This window comes from Saimiri boliviensis, chromosome 18 (genome assembly GCF_048565385.1).
Source record: "Saimiri boliviensis isolate mSaiBol1 chromosome 18, mSaiBol1.pri, whole genome shotgun sequence".
In the NCBI taxonomy this organism is placed as follows: Eukaryota; Metazoa; Chordata; class Mammalia; order Primates; family Cebidae; genus Saimiri; species Saimiri boliviensis.
Window position 1 is genome coordinate 6,680,313 of NC_133466.1, and position 18,617 is coordinate 6,698,929.

The 18,617-nt window shown below is 39.4% G+C and overlaps 1 protein-coding gene across 3 annotated transcripts in view; it reads left to right on the forward strand.

The window, feature by feature from the left end:
* Window positions 1-18,617, forward strand: part of BRWD1 (bromodomain and WD repeat domain containing 1) — a 147,810-nt gene that overhangs the window by 12,478 nt on the left and 116,715 nt on the right. For 2 of the 3 annotated variants that reach the window (XM_039480426.2, XM_039480425.2), the window contains exons 5-8: window positions 2,691-2,841; window positions 4,905-5,003; window positions 5,364-5,524; window positions 6,971-7,192. In XM_039480426.2, coding sequence (XP_039336360.1) covers window positions 2,691-2,841; window positions 4,905-5,003; window positions 5,364-5,524; window positions 6,971-7,192 — 633 coding nt within the window. Of the gene's footprint in view, window positions 1-2,690; window positions 2,842-4,904; window positions 5,004-5,363; window positions 5,525-6,970; window positions 7,193-15,441; window positions 15,503-18,617 lie in introns of those variants that run through there. The other variant, XM_074389271.1, reaches the window with a different exon arrangement.

Below are 18,617 nucleotides of genomic sequence, written 5' to 3' on the forward strand. Positions count from 1 at the left end.
CATGGTGAAACCCCATCTTTAAAAAATAAATCAATAAATAAAAAAGAAATGGTCAATCTAATTTGTAATTATCATGTCTGATCTTTGTTACATTCAGTTAATCAGTGGCTTCCTATACTTTGAGGTGGCATCAAGACTTTTTCTTCCAGCAGAGTTTGGCATTTGGGCACTCTTGAAATTCCTGAAATGTCTTACTTTTTTATAGTGAAGTTGCCACCTTTCCAAACTTTGTGACATCTTGTTCTATTTTGTACCTAACTGCCAATTTTTTGGGTTACTACAGAGTTCTCTCTACCTTGCAGTCCTGCTCTGGGCTTTCCATGTCAGAAGAGATTCTCCACTGTGTTATTCTATCTGTAGCCTTAGGAGGGCCTCTGTGGTACACTTGGAATGTAAGGTTTTTTCCAGGGCTGCCTAACTTTAGTGTTTGGGCCCTATGCAGTTGGTGAAGGCCTGTGGAAAAAAATTGTGGTAGATGTGGAGACGTACTGTAACTGAGGCTCCTCAGGATTCTGGTCAGTCATGCCAGCCCCAAGTTTGTTAGAGGTTTGAATGGCTTTTTCTTATTCTTGCCTAAGGTCAGTTCTTCCTGCCTCTCTGCTAGGGATGAAAGCAGCTATGAGTCTCTTTTCTTTACTTATTTTTGAGATGGAATTTCACTCATTCCCCAGGCTGGAGTGCAATGGCATGATCTTGGCTTACTGCAACCTCTGCCTCCTGGGTTTAAGTGATTCTTCTGCCTCAGCCTCCCAGGTTTGAGCAATTTTTGTACCTTAGCCTCCCAAGTAGCTGGTATTACAGGTGCGTGCCCACTACCAAGCCCAGCTAATTTTTGTATTTTTTTTTTTTTTTTTTTTAGTAGAGATGGAGTTTCATCATTTTGGCCAGGCTGGTCTCAAACTCCTGACCTCAGGTGATCCACTTGCCTCAGCCTCCCCAAGTGCTGGGGTTACAGGTTGAGCCACTGCGCCTGCCCTGAATCCCTTTTGTGTTCACAGAAAAGCTCGTACTTTCTGGGATTAGTTAATGTAGATTTTTGTTTCTTCAGCTGTGATGGGTTTAAACATTTTTAAAAAGTTTATCTAGCTTGTTCTTATTGTAGAGATGAGAGCAATAGTTTCTCACTTTATCTTTTACGTTGGAGTAAATAAACAATTATTTTTATTTTATGTATTTATTTTTGATATGAGTCTTGCCCTGTTGCCCAGGCTGGAGGGCAGTGGCATGATCTTGGCTCACTGCAACCTCTGCCTCCCAGATTCAAGCGATTCTTCTGCCTCAGCCCCCCTAGTAGCTAGGATTATAGGCCTGTGCCCCCATGCCTAGCTAATTTTTGCTTTTTTGGTAGAGACAGCATTTTGCCATGTTGGCCAGGTTGGTCTTGAACTCCTGACCTCAGGTGATCCACCTGCCTGGACCTCCTAAAGTGCTGGGATTACAGATGTGAGCCACTGTGCCCATCCAAATGATTATTTTTAATTTAAAATTATGAGAGACGTATAATTGTCTGTAGTTATTCGTAGGTATATCTACTTTCGGTTCCTGGCACCTAGTATGTCAATACTTACTGAAAGCATTAATGTTTTTTACTGCCTAGTATATTGTTGAGAACCAGTTATCCATGATTTGGATACTAGATGATGTCTTGTATGATCTTGGATATCTTAACATCTCTCTAAAGATGTGTGTTTCACTTACAGGCCAGTTAGGGTTTTTTTTTTTTTTTTTTTTTTTTTTGAGGCGGAATCTTGCCCTGTCACCAAGGTGGAGTGCAGTGGTGCTATCTCAGCTCACTGCCACCTCTGCCCAGGTTCAAGGAGTTCCCCTGCCTCAGCCTCCTGAGTAGCTGAGACTACAGGTGTGCACTACCACACCTGGCTATTTTTTTTGTTTTTTAGTAGAGACTGAGTTTCACCATGTTGACCAGGATGGTCTTGATCTTCTGACCTTGTGATCCACTTGCCTTGGCCTCCCAAAGTGCTGGGATTACAGATGTGAGCCACTGTGCCCGGCCAATTTATTTTTTTTGAGACAGAGTTTCATTCTTGTTGCCCAGGCTGGGGCACAGTGGCATGATCTTGGCTCACTGCAACCTCCGCCTCCCATGTTCAAGTGATTCTCTTGCCTCAGCCTCCCAAGTAGCAGGGACTAAAGGATTGTGCCACCATGAATGGCTAATTTTGTATTTTTAGTAGAGACAGGGTTTCACCATGTTGGTCAGGCTAGTCTCAAATTCCTGACCTCAAGTGATCTGTCCGCCCAAGTGATCTGTCCGCCTTGGCCTTCCAAAGTGCTGTGATTACAGGTGTGAGGCAGTGTGCGTGGCCCAGTTAGCATAATTTTGAGTGAAGTCTTGATTTAAAGTCTTGAAATTAGGTTTTGTTAGCGCTCCAACCTTTGTTCTTTTTCAAAGGTGTTTTACTAGGTCATTTGCATACAAATTTTAGAACAAAATTGTCAATTTCTACAAAATTCCTGCTAAAGTTTTGATTGTTACAGGTTTGAATCTGTACATTTAAATGAATTTATTTTAAAAAATAAATTTTTTTATTTAGATTGTCTTTAATGTCTCTCAGCATGTTTCGTTGTTTTCAGTATATGTTTTTCATGTTTTGTCAGACTTGTCCCTAAGTATTCAATAGTATTTGGTATTATTAAACTGCTGTCATTAAAACTTGCTCTCCAACTAGGTCTTGTCCAATAAGCATGTGGCTCCTGATCACCTGTTGCAAATCTGCCAACGCATCGGTCCTATGTTGGATAAAGAAATTCCACCCAGTATTTCAAGAGTCACTTCTTTACTTGGTGCAGGAAGGCAGTCTTTGCTACGTACAGCAAAAGGTACCTTAATTTGAAGAAGTGTTCTGCTTTGTATTAATAGCCTAATAATTATTATAATTGTGAAGTAATGTAAGCATTGTAGAAGAAAGGTGATAATGTAACTATAAATCATGCTGTGGACTATAAAATTCTCTGCATTTAGCATAGAACATTGAATTTTATTACATAAGTGTTTAATGGGTCCTTCTGCGTTAAAAAGTTGATAAAGATACAGATGTTAAGCTAAAAAGCTTGAATTTATTCTGAGATGTGTTTGAGGTTTTATCAATGTGAGTTCTTAATTTTCCATTTTGTAGCTCACTCATAACTTCATTGAATGTAATTGTATGTGTCTAATAAACTCTTTAAATGCTAGAAGTATTTCATTTGATATTTAGCTTCTGAAAGCCCTTTGTTATAAAGGGAAGTGATTTTCTAAATTTGGTAGCAGCTTGAAAACAAGCACCAAAAATGTAAAATTGCATGGTTCTTTTTTTACTAGTTTAATTTTTTTGCAAGTTATGTGCTAGCAAAATGTTTGAAATTGCTATTCTTTTTCTGTTAGCTTGGTATATATGACTTAGACTAAGTATATGTATGTGATATAATCTATGTGTACATGTGGCCAAACTGCTAATGGGCAAAGATTGTTGGTTCTTCTGATCCTGAGCATAAATCAAGTTAATCCCATGATTAGTTTTTATTATGAGCTATTGCTGATGTGCTGCTACCTCTTGGATGCACCACCAGTATAAAGCTTAACTGAGAAAGAACACCCCTCCCTCTTCGTTCCATGCCAGACTGGTTTGTTAGCTTTAGTTGTTTCTTAGTGCTCTAGTCATGCCCCCCTGTGGCACTAAACAGGAAACTGTTTATATTCTTCCTCCTCTGTGTCCCTATTCACTTTGTAATTAATCTATTTTAGCTGGTTATATGGTAGTTAATGGGTAGCCTGTTTTCCTTTGTTTTCTTTACTTGTGTCAAGCTCCATGTTGTTTTGTGATGAGCAGTGATTTAGAACTGGCAGACCTTAGAAGAGACTTTAGCAAGCTGCCCTAGGGTAGGGGCCATATTCTCTATTTGTTTTGTACTGGTACCACAGGAGGATGCCTTGTAACTGCTCTTTGGTCATGATAGTGGCAATGAATCCATTCATGTAAAATGCAATATGGCTGTTAGTTTGGGGCACCCGAGGCTCAGTAGAGGTTTAGTATGATGCCTTCCTTCTCTTTTCTGAGTTGTGAAGAAACTAATTTCTGGCACAGTGTGACTGCTTAAAACCTATATTCTGCTGCCATCTCCTGTAGAGGAGAGCAGACTTTTTTTTCTTAGTGCATTTGCTAGTAGGTCAAGGAGGGATGGACTTTGAATTACTGTTCAGACTCACAGATCTTACATATGTGTTCTTCAGTAGAGGATTTTTTATGATCCTAAAACGAAGGGAAAGCTAAACAATTTATCAGTACTTCCTAAAGAGAGAGACTAAAGTCATGGTAGTATTGGCCAAATTAATTTTAAAACTGAACAAGTCATGAATTTTCGTATAACTCAAATTTTTTCTCATAAAAGCTTCCATTTTTGAAAAGTTGGATCAGTTGTAAGACCTTATCTTTAATATTGTATGATATAATTCTACATTGAGAAATAAACATTTACTTGGCATCAAATGGGACTTGGAGTTGAAAGATCTGGTTTCATGGTCCATCTTTACCAGTCATTTTCTGTGGATCTCTTTAAAGGTCCTGGAACCTTTGAGCCTCAGTTACCTCACTTGTAAATTGGTAAAAATACCTACCTCACAGGGTTGTTGTGAGGATTCAATGAGATATAATGTATGTTGAAAGCACTTTGTGAATTGTAAAGTGCTACACAAATGTTAGTTGTTGTTGCTGCTGTATCTGAGATGTTTTAATTTTCTTTTCCGTCAGAAATAGTCTAATAAACCTCCAGGGCTTTTCTGTTAAAGTATATTAGTTGGTAAAATGTTGAATAAACAGTTTATTACAATATACGTAAGTATTCTATAAAATCTTTTTTGGGGTTAACTTTCAAGATTTTATGTGTATCTAAAATTCATTTTAAAGACTGCAGGCACACAGTTTGGAAGGGCTCTGCCTTTGCTGCTCTTCATAGAGGAAGACCTCCTGAAATGCCAGTGAATTATGGTTCCCCACCAAATCTTGGTAAGTGAGGTTGGCCTTTAAGATGCCTGAAATCATTCTTTCTTAAATTTCTTGACAACCTTTGTAAATGCTATATTAAAATTTAAAAGGAAATACTTGTTGAAATGTTGTTTTAATAGTAATATGTATCAAATCTCAAATTATTTAATTAAAATTACTAAAAATAAAGTTAATGAAAAAGAATCTTATTGTAGTAAGAAGTCTCTATTAGTGAATATAGAAGAATAGAATTGGGAAGAAATTGTGTCCTTAGGGTTTCTTGAACATAGATTTTTGTGACCCTCTAGAAGTAGTTACTCAAGTTTTATATTTTTCAGTATTGGCTTTCCCTTAACCATTTTCATTGTTTTTATTTCCTAGTGGAGATACATCGAGGAAAACAACTCACAGGGTGTTCTACTTTTAGTACAGCCTTTCCAGGAACTATGTATCAACATATAAAAATGCACAGAAGGATTCTCGGACATCTGTCTGCTGTTTACTGTGTAGCGTTTGATAGGACAGGACATAGAATCTTTACAGTGAGTTAACATTTTAAACTTGATTTCATGTAATCTAGAGTACTTTAGTGTGCTTCAGAATCATCTAGGAAGTCTTAGAAAATATGTAGATTCTGTTTCCCATCCACACAGATTTTGACTCGGTAGGTATGGTGTGGTTTCCATGAATTTGTGTTTTCAAATAAGTGCTCCAAGTGATTCAGCTGAAGGTAGTCAGGACTGTGTGCTGTTTGAGAGACAATGATTTAGAGTAGTGGTTCTTTTTTTTTTGTTTGTTTTGTTTTGTTTTTTTTGAGACGGAGTTTCGCTCTTGTTACCCAGGCTGGAGTGCAATGGCACGATCTCGGCTCACCGCAACCTCCGCCTCCTGGGTTCAGGCAATTCTCCTGCCTCAGCCTCCTGAGTAGCTGAGATTACAGGCACGTACCACCATGCCCAGCTAATTTTTTGTATTTTTAGTAGAGACAGGGTTTCACCATGTTGACCAGGATGGTCTCGATCTCTCGACCTCGTGATCCACCCGCCTCGGCCTCCCAAAGTGCTGGGATTACAGGCTTGAGCCATTGCGCCCGGCCGACCAGAGTAGTGGTTCTTAAGTGGGATATTTAAGGATGCTTAAAAATAGGCATACCTAATACTTTCCCTCTAGCACGTTCTAGACTTAATTATATTACATTGTAATTAATCTAAATATATGTAGTAACTGTAAATCCCCCAAAATAGAAAGCTCCTCAGACCTCTATAAGTGATTGCTGTTCACATTAACCAATCACTGGTTCAGGAAAATGAATTGATTATAAAATAACCCATTAGTGTTCAAGTAAGTATTTAAGAAGATTTGAAAACATTTGTAATTTATCATTTTAATGTTTTAAGGGTAAATTAGGATAGGTGAGAAGTCTAATTTTGCAGGTGTGCAGTTCAGAATAGCTAATCAAATGTTTCTTGAATGAATGGGTGCTGGCTAGTGCTGTAAACTTTAGACTGTGTTGTTTGTCAAGAGGCTATTCCCACCATTTTTGTCTTTGGGATTGCAACTTAGTCCTGTTTCTCACATTATGAAATATAGATCTGTTCTAACATTCATCAAATTTTTTAGCTTGGTGTAACTAGACTAACATTTAACCATTGTTAGTTGATAGAAGAGAGTCAAGAACTTTGAGTTGGACTTACTACTTTGCAGAAAACTTGGGGGAAAATAGTGTTGATAATGGAGTCTGACCCATAGAAATGATAACTTGATGGTATCTTTATGTAGACTTTCTTTGCTTTAAAGAAAAATACTATTATTCCGTAAGTGTTCTGACTATAAGTCATAATTTATTACATAAATAACAAGAGTATTCTATAGTGGGAAAGAGAGAAGTTAAAGATAGTTCATTTGGATGGCATATAAAAGGTATTCTTTTAATATTATTTAAAAGATTTACTGTACTAACATTAATTTTTGGGTATGTTTTTCCTTAGGGTTCAGATGATTGTTTGGTAAAGATTTGGTCAACACATAATGGCCGCTTGTTATCTACATTAAGAGGCCATTCTGCAGAAATATCAGATATGGCAGTAAACTATGAGAATACAATGATTGCTGCCGGGAGCTGTGATAAAATTATTAGAGTGTGGTGCTTGAGGACTTGTGCCCCAGTTGCTGTGCTCCAAGGACACACAGGATCAATTACATCTTTACAGGTAAACTTTTAGCTTAGGGGGCACATTCCTATATATGTTTTTACCTTTTTCTTTAAAATAGTTTCTTTGGAATTGAGAAATAGTAAGATGTTTGTTAGTAACTATATATTTTAAGTAACAGAAATGATATCCTTCCACAAATCATGGAAGGCTGATGAAATAAAGCTCTAATGCATATTTACATCAAGGTTTATTGATTTTTTGGGGTTTATGGTTGAACTGGATGTGTGTCAGTTAAAAACTGGTGATATATTATTTTTCAACTTTAAAACTTACGGATTTTGCTAAGTAGATTTTCTTTTTCTTTTCTTTTTTTTTGAGACTGAGTCTTGCTCTGTTGTCCAAGCTGGAATGCAGTGGTATGATCTCAGTTCACTGCAACCTCCTCCTTTCCAGTATAAGTGATTCTTATGCCTGTGCTTCCCAAGTAACAGGTTGTCCACCACCATGCCTGGCTAATTTTTTGTGTTTTTAGTGGAGAGAGGGTTTCACCATGTTGGCCAGGCTGGTCTTGAATTCCTGACCTCAAGTGACCTGCCTGCCTCTGCCTCCTAAAGTGTTGGGATTATACAGGCGTGAGCCACGGCTCTCTGCCACTAAATTGATTTAATTTGGCAAAATATTTAAAGTTTTTTTCACAATAAGTAGAGGATAATTTTGAACATATACGGAGCAGGCAGAATCGTATAATGAACCCCTGTGTACCTGTCATCCGATGGCCAGTTCTTTCCTAACTACTTCATCTTATACTTAAAGCAAATCCTAGATTTTGTATCATGTCTTTTGCAAGTATTTCTTTATGTATTTCTAAAAGATAAAGATTCTCTTCCCCCTTTTTTTCATAGCAACTGTTACGGGAGGAAAAGATTCTTTTTTAAAAACAACTACAACACTGTTATCACTATTTATTGATGTTCAGGTTTCCAGTTGTCTCATAAGTGGTATTTTATTTAGGTCGTTTCAGTCAGGAGCAGAACAAAGCCGGCATGTTACAATTGATTGCTACAGACTAAAAGAAACTTAAAATATAAGTTTCACCTATGTATCTATGCAGTCAAAAAACATTATCTTACAGTTTCTTTGTTGAAGGACCTAGGTTATCTGTAGTTTCCCCACAGTTTGGATGTTGCCAGTTGTTAAACTACATCCTGTTGGAGTAGTTAAATATATTTCTCTGTATTTCTATTAAGTTGGTTTTTGGATCTAGAGCAGTGGTTCTCTTTAATGTGCATGAGAATCACCTAGAGGGCATGATTAAAACATTGTTAGGGACTATCCTTAAATATTCTGATTCAAAACATCTGGAGTGGGGGGTGAGAATTTTATTTTTAAAGAAGTCTTCAGATGCTGATGCTGCTTTTTACGTGGACAATGCTTTCAGGATCATCAGTAGAGAATTGATCACATTGAGGTGTAAGTTCTTCCATCAGAAGGCAAAAAAATGTCTAGTGTTTTTCTGTGTTACTCACTGGTGATCATTGCCTTACGTCCATTAGTTACTAGCGACAGAAAATGCTGCTCTTACTAGTGCAAGGTTCTTGGCTGTCAGTATGACAGAAAGTAATAGGAGGCGGAGCAGGCTTCCCAGACAGTATTTATTAAGACTTATGCCTAGTGGTGGCTCATGCCTGTAATTCCAGCACTTTGGGGAAGCTGAGGTGGGAGGATCACTTGAGCTCACATGTTTGAGACCAGCCTGGGCAATATAGCGAGCCTCCCTGCCACCAACAACAAAACAAATGTTTTGGCCTGGTGGCATACGCCTGTAGTCTCAATACTTCTGAGGCTGAGAATTGTTTGAACCAGGAGGTTGAGGCTGCAGTGAAGTGTGATTGTACCAGTGCATTCCAGCCTGGGTGACATAGTGAGACTGTCTTAAAAAAAAAAGACCTATGCCTGAAACATTGGGCATAAGAGAGACAGTACAAGAAGGGTCCTCTGGTCGGCTCCCCAGGGGATGACTTGCCGTGTCTTAAGGAAGGTAACATGCAAAACTCATGAGGTAGATGAGCGTTATTACATGTGTGGGGTAGAGATCAGTGTGTGCAGATGCAGTGAGGAATAATGCTAACACATAGGGGAAGATAAGCCCTGTGGGCAAAGGTTTTAGTATTAAAATGAGGCTCAGGTTTAGGATTGGTCATTCTCCTGGCCTCATGCACATATGGGCAATAGAGTTAACTCTCCTAAGTAGGATTTATGGTGGAATGCTGCTTGTGTTAGTTGTTTTAGACAGCTTGCAAGGTCTGGTCAGTGGGTATAGGCTACCGGGGTGGTGCCAAAACATCTGGTGGTCAGTGGACACATATGGAAAAACATGTTAGTTGGGGTGGGCCAAGTCCTGTCCCTACTACACTGTTTCAGTGCTATTTTAAATCATTTTTTGAAACTTATGTTCGGTTAGGCTGAAGTAGATTGTTAGATGATTTGTAAGGCTTTTATTTTTTGGCTTATAAGGCACATTGGTGTTTCCCATTTGAATTTGGTGGTGGTTCAATTTTTTTATGCACATTCACCAAGGCTCTATGTTAGTAGTCACTAAATGTTGAAGTTTGGTGTGAAGTTTTGTGTGATGAAAGGTGACTTTTGTTAACTCTTCTAGTCAACATTCTCAAAGAAGAGAGAGTGAGTAGCTATCTTGGGATGAAGATAGTTGTAATTGAGATAATGGTTTTTGTTTTTGTGGGTTTTTTTGGCCCATGCCAGAGTGTGGTGGCGCGATCATGGTTCACCGTAACCTTAGCATGGGGTCAGGGTCTGCCCATCTCAACTTGTCAAGTAGCTAAGACCACAGGTGTGTGCCACCAACCCTGGCTGTTTAAATCTTTGTTTTTTGGAGACAGAGTCTCACTTTGTCACCCAGCCTGGAGTGCAGTGGTGCGATCTTGGCTCACTACAACCCCTGCCTTCCAAGTTCAAGCTGATTCTCCTGCCTTAGCCTCCCAAGTAGCTGGGATTACAGGCACATGCCACCACACCCAGCTGATTTTTGTGTTTTTAGTAGAGGCAGGGTTTCACCATGTTGGCCAGGCTGGTCTCGAACTCCTGACCTCAGGTGATCCCCTTGCCTTAGCCTTCCAAAATGCTGGGATTACAGATGTGAGCCACCGTGCCCAGCCTGTTTACATTTTTTATAGGGATGGAATCTAGCCATGTTGCCCAGGCTGTTCTTGATTTCCTGGAATCAAGCAATCCTCCAGCCTCGACCTACCAAGGGGCTGGAATCACAAGCCTGAGCTACCACCTCACGCTGAGATAGTATTTTATTTTGGAAGTTTAAGCAAGACTTTTTGTTTGTCCACTTAGTTTTAGTTAAGAAGTATACTGTTCTCTGGAAGATTTTATAGTTTGAAAATTAATTCAAATTCTAGCTAAGTTTCACTGTTAACATTTTATAGCTTGATATGAATGTATTGACAATGTAGTAGCAAATAAGAAAATTTATGCTTTGAGAGGGTGCCTGTCTTGAATTCTTCAGGGTGAAAGTGGAATTCTGGTCTTCTCTGAAATGATTCTTCTTGTAACGGGGGCTCACATGTGTTTATCACCTACTGAATATATCTGAAAAATTACTTGGGTAGTAGTACATTTTTATACCATCAGAAGATTCAGCTTTGCTTGCTAGTGGTTACTTTGAAGTTCAAAGTCAAACACATGATTTTTAGGTCTTAATCTTTTTTATATACTCTTCCTTGCTGTTAGTGGTCTACAAAAACTATTTTTTAATAATAGTAATTTTTTTTCTGTTTATAAAGAAAAGGTACAAGTAAAAAAATTCTTTTTTTTTTTTTTTTTTTTTGAGACGGAGTTTTGCTCTCGTTGCTCAGGCTGGAGTGCAATGGCACTGTCTTGGCTAACCACAACCTCTGCCTCCTAGGTTCAAATGATTCTCTTGCCTCAGCCTCCCAAGTAGCTGGGATTACAGGCATGCGCCAACATGCTCAACTAATTTTGTATTTTTAGTAGAGACGGTGTTTTTCCATGTTGGTCAGGCTGGTCTTGAACTCCCGACTTCAGGTGATCTGCCTGCCTCAGCCTACCAAAGTGCTGGGATTATAAGTGTGAGCCACTGTGGCTGGCCAATTTGTGTGTGTGTGTGTGTGTGTGTGTGTGTGTGTGTGTGTGTGTATGTATTTGTATGTGTGTTTTTAATGTTTTGAGATAGAGTCTTTCTCTGTACCCAGGCTGGAGTGCAGTGTCATGATCTCAGCTCACTGCAGCCTCCGCCTCCTGGGTTCAAACGATTCTCCTGCCTTGGCCTCCTGAGTAGCTGGGATTACAGGCTTGCACCACCATGCCCAGCTAATTTTTTTATTTTTAGTAGAGATGGGATTTCACCACGTTGGTCAGGCTGGTCTCGAACTCCCAACCTTAAGTGATCCACCCACTTAGGCCTCTCAAAGTGTTGGGTTTACAGGCATGATCCACCCCGCCTGGCCGTAAAATATTTATAGAAAAATTCATGCTGGGTGCAGTGGCTCATGCCTGTAGTCCTGCCACTCTGGGAAGCTGAGGGAGGTGGATTGCTTGAGCCCAGCAGTTCAAGACCAGCCTAGGCAACATGGTGAAACCCCATCTTTACAAAAAAAACAAAAAACAAAACAAAACAAAAAACGAAAAGAAGCATTAGCCACATGTGGTTGCGTGTGCCTCTAGTCCCAGCTACTCGGGAAGCTGTGGTGGGACGATTGCTTGAGCCTGGGATGCGGAGGTTGCAGTAAGCCATGATTGTGCTACTGCACTCAGCCTGGGTGACAGAGTGAGACCCTATCCCAAAAGTAAAAAAAAATCTAGCATTCTTGTCATCTAGAAGTAATCACTGATATTTTATTATGCACCTTTCTCAAGGATAGTGTTTTATTTTGTTTATCTTGTGAGACAAGTTCTTGCTCTGTCACACAGGCTAGAGTGCAGTGATACAATCATAGCTCACTATAGGCTCAGCTTCCTGGGTTTCAAAGTAATCATTCCACCTGAGCCTCAAGTAGCTGGGACTACAGGCAAGTGTCACCACGCCCAGCTAATTATTTTATTTTTTCTAGAGATGGGGATCTCACTTTGTTGCTCAAGCTGGTCTTGAACTCCTGAGCTCAGGCAGTTCGGAGATCGAGACCATCCGGGTCAACATGGTGAAACCTCGTCTCTACTAAAAATACAAAAAATTAGCTGGGCATGGTGGCGCGTGCCTGTAATCCCAGCTACTCAGGAGGCTGAGGCAGGAGAATTGCCTGAACCCAGGAGGCGGAGGTTGTGGTGAGCCGAGATCGCGCCATTGCACTCCAGCCTGGGTAACAAGAGCGAAACTCCGTCTCAAAAAAAAAAAAAGAATAGAAAATGAACATTCCTCAATAGTGAAAGACATAATGCATAGGTAGTTTTGACTTAGGTTTCCGTTTTATGAATAACTAGAAAAGCTGGACAGAGGTGAAAAGATAGCTGAAGTACCTATGTAATGAGAAATTGAGATTCTCAACATCGTATAGATGAGGAAAGCTTAGAGAGAGAGGAATCTTGTGGGGAGGCGTTTGCTAATTTCAGAATAGAGAGCTGAGATGCTTAACAGGATTCTTGCAGAAATTCATGGGGTTGGGGCTGGATAAAAATTGGAGTTTGGAGCCTGTTAGGGAGAAAGGGATCTTGGTAAGAGCCCCTGTCTTGAGTTTGGGAACCATAGGAGTTTAATTCTAGGAGTAAGGATGAACCAGAATAAATATACCTTCATAGAAACTGAATCCCAGCTTCAAATCATCTTAATGCTTGTAGGTAAGATAATCTGGGATTGCTCATGCCTTTGATCTTGCTGCAGTCTAAAGGTAGAAGTTACTTTAGAGGAAGATAACATCTATAGCCTCATTCTTTTTAATTCTCTACATATGATAACACTCAAATATATTATACAAAAGGAGACAAACATGATCAGAACCAGGAGAAACAACACATGATAGAAATAGACTCAGAGGAGGCCGGGTATGGTGGCTCATGCCTGTAATCCCAGCACTTTGGAAGGCTGAGGTGGGCAGATTACTTGAGGCCAGGAGTTTGAGACCAGCCAAGCCAACATGGCAAAACCCCATCTCTACTAAAAGTACAAAAATTAGCTGGGTTTGGTGGCACATGCCTGTAGGCCCAGCTACTTAGGATGCTGAGGTACGAGAATTGCTTGAGCCCAGGAGGTGGAGGCTGTAGTGAACCAAGATTGTACCACTGTATTCCAGCCTGGGTGACAGAATATGACTCTATGTCTAGGAAATAGACTTGGAGGATCCAGACAATGGATGTTTAAGATATTATCTTGGAAATACCCATACTTAATAAGTTTACCTAATTAAAAGCAATATAAATGACATTTTGGGCTGAGAATATACACAAAAATGAAATAAAAAGCAATATAAAGATTTCAGCAGAGAACTAAAATTTAGAAATTGAAATATATAGTTGAATTTAAGAACTCAGTGGTGATTTTAATAGCATCTGGACACAACTGATGAAACTGAAGAGAGAATTAGTGAACTGGAAGAATGAAATACAATGAGTAATCTTTGCAACCCTAGGACAAAACAGAGGAATAATAAGACTGATTGCTAGTTTCTTAATATAAGTAATGGAATTTGATAAAGAAGTAATTTTTTTTTTTTTTTTTTTTTGAGACAGAGTTTCACTCTTGTTACCCAGGCTGGAGTGCAATGGAGCGATCTCGGCTCACCACAACCTCCGCCTCCTGGGTTCAGGCAATTCTCCTGCCTCAGCCTCCTGAGTAGCTGGGATTACAGGCACGCGCCACCATGCCCGGCTAATTTTTTGTGTTTTTAGTAGAGCCGGGGTTTCACCATGTTGACCAGGATGGTCTCGATCTATTGACCTCGTGATCCACCCACCTCGGCCTCCCAAAGTGCTGGGATTACAGGCTTGAGCCACCGCGCCCGGCCAAGAAGTAATATTTTTAAATTGCTAATAGAAAATGCCAGTCAATAATTTTGAACCTATTAAACATATATCATTGAAGAAGGAAAGTATATTAAATTCATGCTTAGACAAGTTGAGATTTCTTAGCTGTGAAACAACATTAAACGGAATTCTAAGTAATATTCTTCTTTTTTTTTTTTTTCTTTGAGACGGAGTTTCGCTCCTGTTGCCCAGGCTGGAGTGCAATGGCGCGATCTCGGCTCACCACAAACTCCGCCTCCTGGGTTCAGGCAATTCTCCTGCCTCAGCCTCCTGAGTAGCTGGGATTACAGGCACGCGCCACCATGCCCAGCTAATTTTTTTTGTATTTTTAGTAGAGACGGGGTTTCACCACGTTGACCAGGTTGGTCTCGATCTCTCGACCTTGTGATCCACCCGCCTCGGCCTCCCAAAGTGCTGGGATTACAGGCTTGAGCCACCGCGCCCGGCTTTTTTGTATTTTTTAGTAGAGATGGGGTTTCACCATGTTGACTAGGATGGTCTTGATCTCTGGATCTCGTGATCCACCCGCCTCGGCATCCCAAAGTGCTGGGATTACAGGCATGAGTCACCGTGCCCGGCCCAGTAATATTCTTTAGATGAAGAAGGTAGCTAGAAGGTAGCTACGTAGAAACTTGGAGATGCAAGAAGGAATGAATTGTTAAGAGAAAAAAAAAATGTGTGGGTAAATGGAAATATACCTTGACTGTGTAAGATAAGTAACTTCTGGGCTTCAAAATATATATGGAATTAAAGATTTAATAGTGTGCATATCAGCAGGAGGTAACTTCAGTATTCTAAGATCTTTGCATTGTTTGAGAAGTGGGAAATACAAAAATACAAATTTGCGTTAGATTTTAAGATGAGGATGCATTTTGAAATCTGTAGAATAACAGCCAAAAGAATAGCAAGAGACTGCATAACTACTAGGCTTAGTAGAGGTGGGAAATATGTGCTAATAAAGAAAGTAAAACAAGGAGGAAAAAAAAAGAGGTAGTACTAAGATGGTACTAGAATATTAAATGTCAATATAAACATATTACTTGCAAATACATTAACTTGTCTAAAGCAAGTCTCAAATAATTCTATGTTCTCTGACAACAGTGTAATCAATCCAGAAATTACTAACAGCCAGAATTAATAACAGATAATTCTCACTTTTTGTACAATAAGTAATGTATAGTCGACCCTTCAACAATATGGGTTTGAATTGGATGGATCTACTTATATATAGATTTCCTTCCACCTCTGTCACCCCTGAGATAGCAAGACCAACCCCTCCTCTTATTCCTCCTCCTCCTCTTCAGCCTCTTCAACATGAAGACAGTGAGGATGAAGACCTTTAAGATGATCCACTTCTACTTAATAGTAAATATATTTTTTCTTCCTTACAATTTTCTTGATAACATTTTCTTTGCTCTAGCTTACTTTTTATAAGAATACAATATATAATACATATACAAAAATATGTGTTAATAGACTGTTCATGCTGTTGGTAAGGTTTAATTAATAGTTACGTTTCTCGGGAGTCAAAAATTACATGTGGATTTTCAACTGCATGGGGGGTTGACACCCTAATCCCTGTGTTGTTCAAGGGTCAGCTCTACTTCTAAGTAAATCCATACATTAAAAAAAAAATCACAATAGATACTAAGAATATTTCAAACTGATTAATAATGAAAAAATTACAAATGAAAACATTACATATTAAAACTTGTGGGAAATACTCTTTGGGAGCCAGCCTTCAAGGTGGTGCCCAGTGATTCTTACCTTCTGCCACTCAGGCCACTGCAGTCTCCTTGCTGAATAGGGTTGACCTGTAAACTCAAAGATACTGCGAAAATGGTGTGGTGTGATTTTTCATGTTTCTGAAATTACTCTACATCATAATAAGATAGCTTTTGTCTTACTCTTCTGTAATCACTGGTCTTGGGGGAAGCCAGTTGTCAGGTGGATTGTACAGTCAAACTGCCCTATGGAAGGGTCTTCATGGTAGTAACTGATGTCTTCTGCTATAGCCATTTGAGTAAGTCATTTTGGAATTAGATCCCCCATTCCCAGTTAAGCCTTTATGTGACTATGGCCCAGGTCAACACCTTGACTGCATGTTGCAGCCTCAACACTGAGCCAGACCTACCTAGCTAAGCTGCTGTTGAGTTCTTGACCCATAGGTACTATGAGATAATGAATATTTATCGTTGTTTAGAGCAGCTAAATTTTTGAGGTAAGTTGTTTCATAGCAATATATAATTAATACTCAGTTGAAGTTGTACTGAAGGGGAAATAATACACCTAATACATGTATTAAAAAGCTGAAGTGTGTTTCTCAAGAAGTTAGGGAAAGAACAAACAAGAATAAATAAATTATGAAGATAAGTACAGAAACGGCTGGGCGCGGTGGCTCAAGCCTGTAATCCCAGCACTTTGGGAGGCCGAGGCGGGTGGATCACAAGGTCAAGAGATCGAGACCATCCTGGTCAACATGGTGAAACCCCGTCTCTACTAAAAATACAAAAAATTAGCTGGGCATGGTGGCGCGTGCCTGTAATCCCAGCTACTCAGGAGGCTGAGGCAGGAGAATTGCCTGAACCCAGGAGGCGGAGGTTGCGGTGAGCCGAGATCGTGCCATTGCACTCCAGCCTGGGTAACAAGAGCGAAACTCCGTCTCAAAAAAACAAAAAAAAAGAAAAAAAAAATTAAGGATAGAAAATGTGCATAACAGTAGCAAGGATCAACAAAGCCAAAAGTTCTTTGAAAGACTAAAAATAAGGCCGGGCGCCGTGGCTCACGCCTATAATCCCAGCTCTTAGAGAGGCAGAGGTGGGAGGATAGCTTGAGCCCAGGAGTTCGAGACCTGCTTGGGCAATATAGCGAGACCCTGTTCTCCACAAAAAGGAAAAAAACAAAAAGACAGACTAAAAATACTGGTAAAAGACAGATTAATCAGGGAGCAAAAAAGACACGTGACAAATAACAGATTTGAAAAAGGAGTATCACTACAGATCTTTCAGATAATATAAAGAGGATATTTTAAACAGCTTTATAAAGGAAAATTTTGAAGGTAAATACAGAGAAAAACACCAAGACTGACCCCAAAAGAAAATCTGAATTGACTTGTAAGTACGAAATACATTGTATGTGTAGTTAAACATTTTCTCTACCTACTTATTATTTAGGAAAAAAAATGTTTGGCCCTAATCTCCCGAGGAAGCAATCGGACAATTCCAAACTGAGAAATAGTCTGTGAAACAAATATGATTCCATAAAAGTCTGATTTTAAGAAAGAAAGGTGGAGAGCTATTTTATAAGGAACCTCAGGAAAAGGGTTGATGTGTGAGCCTTGATTTAGGTTCTGGCTTTATGGGAGAAAAAAGCTGTAAAGGATGTTTCAGAAATTTGGGAAATTTGAATGGATTACATACCTTATAAATATTAAATTTCTTAAGTATTGATAACCATATTGTAGTAATGTAGGAAAATGTCATTGTTAGGAGATACACAGTGAGGATTTTAGGGCTGAAGTGATGCGATATCTGCAAGGTAGATTTGGATGGTTCATGTCCGTATGGTATCTACATGAAGGAGCAAGTGTGGCACCCTGTTAACCATTGGTGAATCTTGATGACCTTTTATCTAGATTAAAAATATTACAAAATTAAATATTTGCAGAAAATGAACACTGTTCTATTACTGCAATTGTTCATTTTTTTAGTGTTGCTAGTCAAGAAAGAACAAAAATGTACATATAGTGGAAAGAGAATTTTTATTTTAAAATGCCTTGACAGGTTGCAGTTTATCTTGTGAAATAATTGCTATTGACTTTAGATAGTGGTGATGGCTGTGCAGCATTGTGCTTGCACTAGATGCCACTGAATTGTGTACTTTAAAGTGGTTAATATGGTGAGTTTTATGTTATGTGAATGCATGAGTGAGCATACAGGAAAAGATTTGCATTTTAACAGTTAACGGGACAGCTAACTACCTTTGACTTTGATGAATATATTCTTTTTTATTCCCTTTTTGTCTTTAAAAAATTTTTTTTATAATTTTAACTGGCAGGTGGGCTGTGGGGTGGGCTGGGAGATTCTTGGCACCTGTCCACCCAGCCCCCTGCCCCCCTCTGCCCCACGGCCTTTTTTTTTTTTTTTTTTTAAGACAGAGTCTTACTCTGTTGTTGAGGCTGGAGTGCAATGGTGTGATCATGGCTCACTGCAACCTCTGTCTGCTGGGCTCAAGTGATCCTCCTGCCTCAACCTCCTGAGTATCTGCAACTATAAGTTCATGCCACCATAACTGGCTAAGTTTCTTGTGTGTGTGTGTGTGTGTGTGTGTGTGTGTGTGTGTGTGTGTGTTTTGTAGAGATGGGGTTTTGCCTTGTCTTCCAAAGTGCTGTGATTATGGGTATGAGCCACCACACCCAACCTACCTTCTTTTTTTTTTTTCTGAGACGGAGTTTCGCTCTTGTTACCCAGGCTGGAGTGCA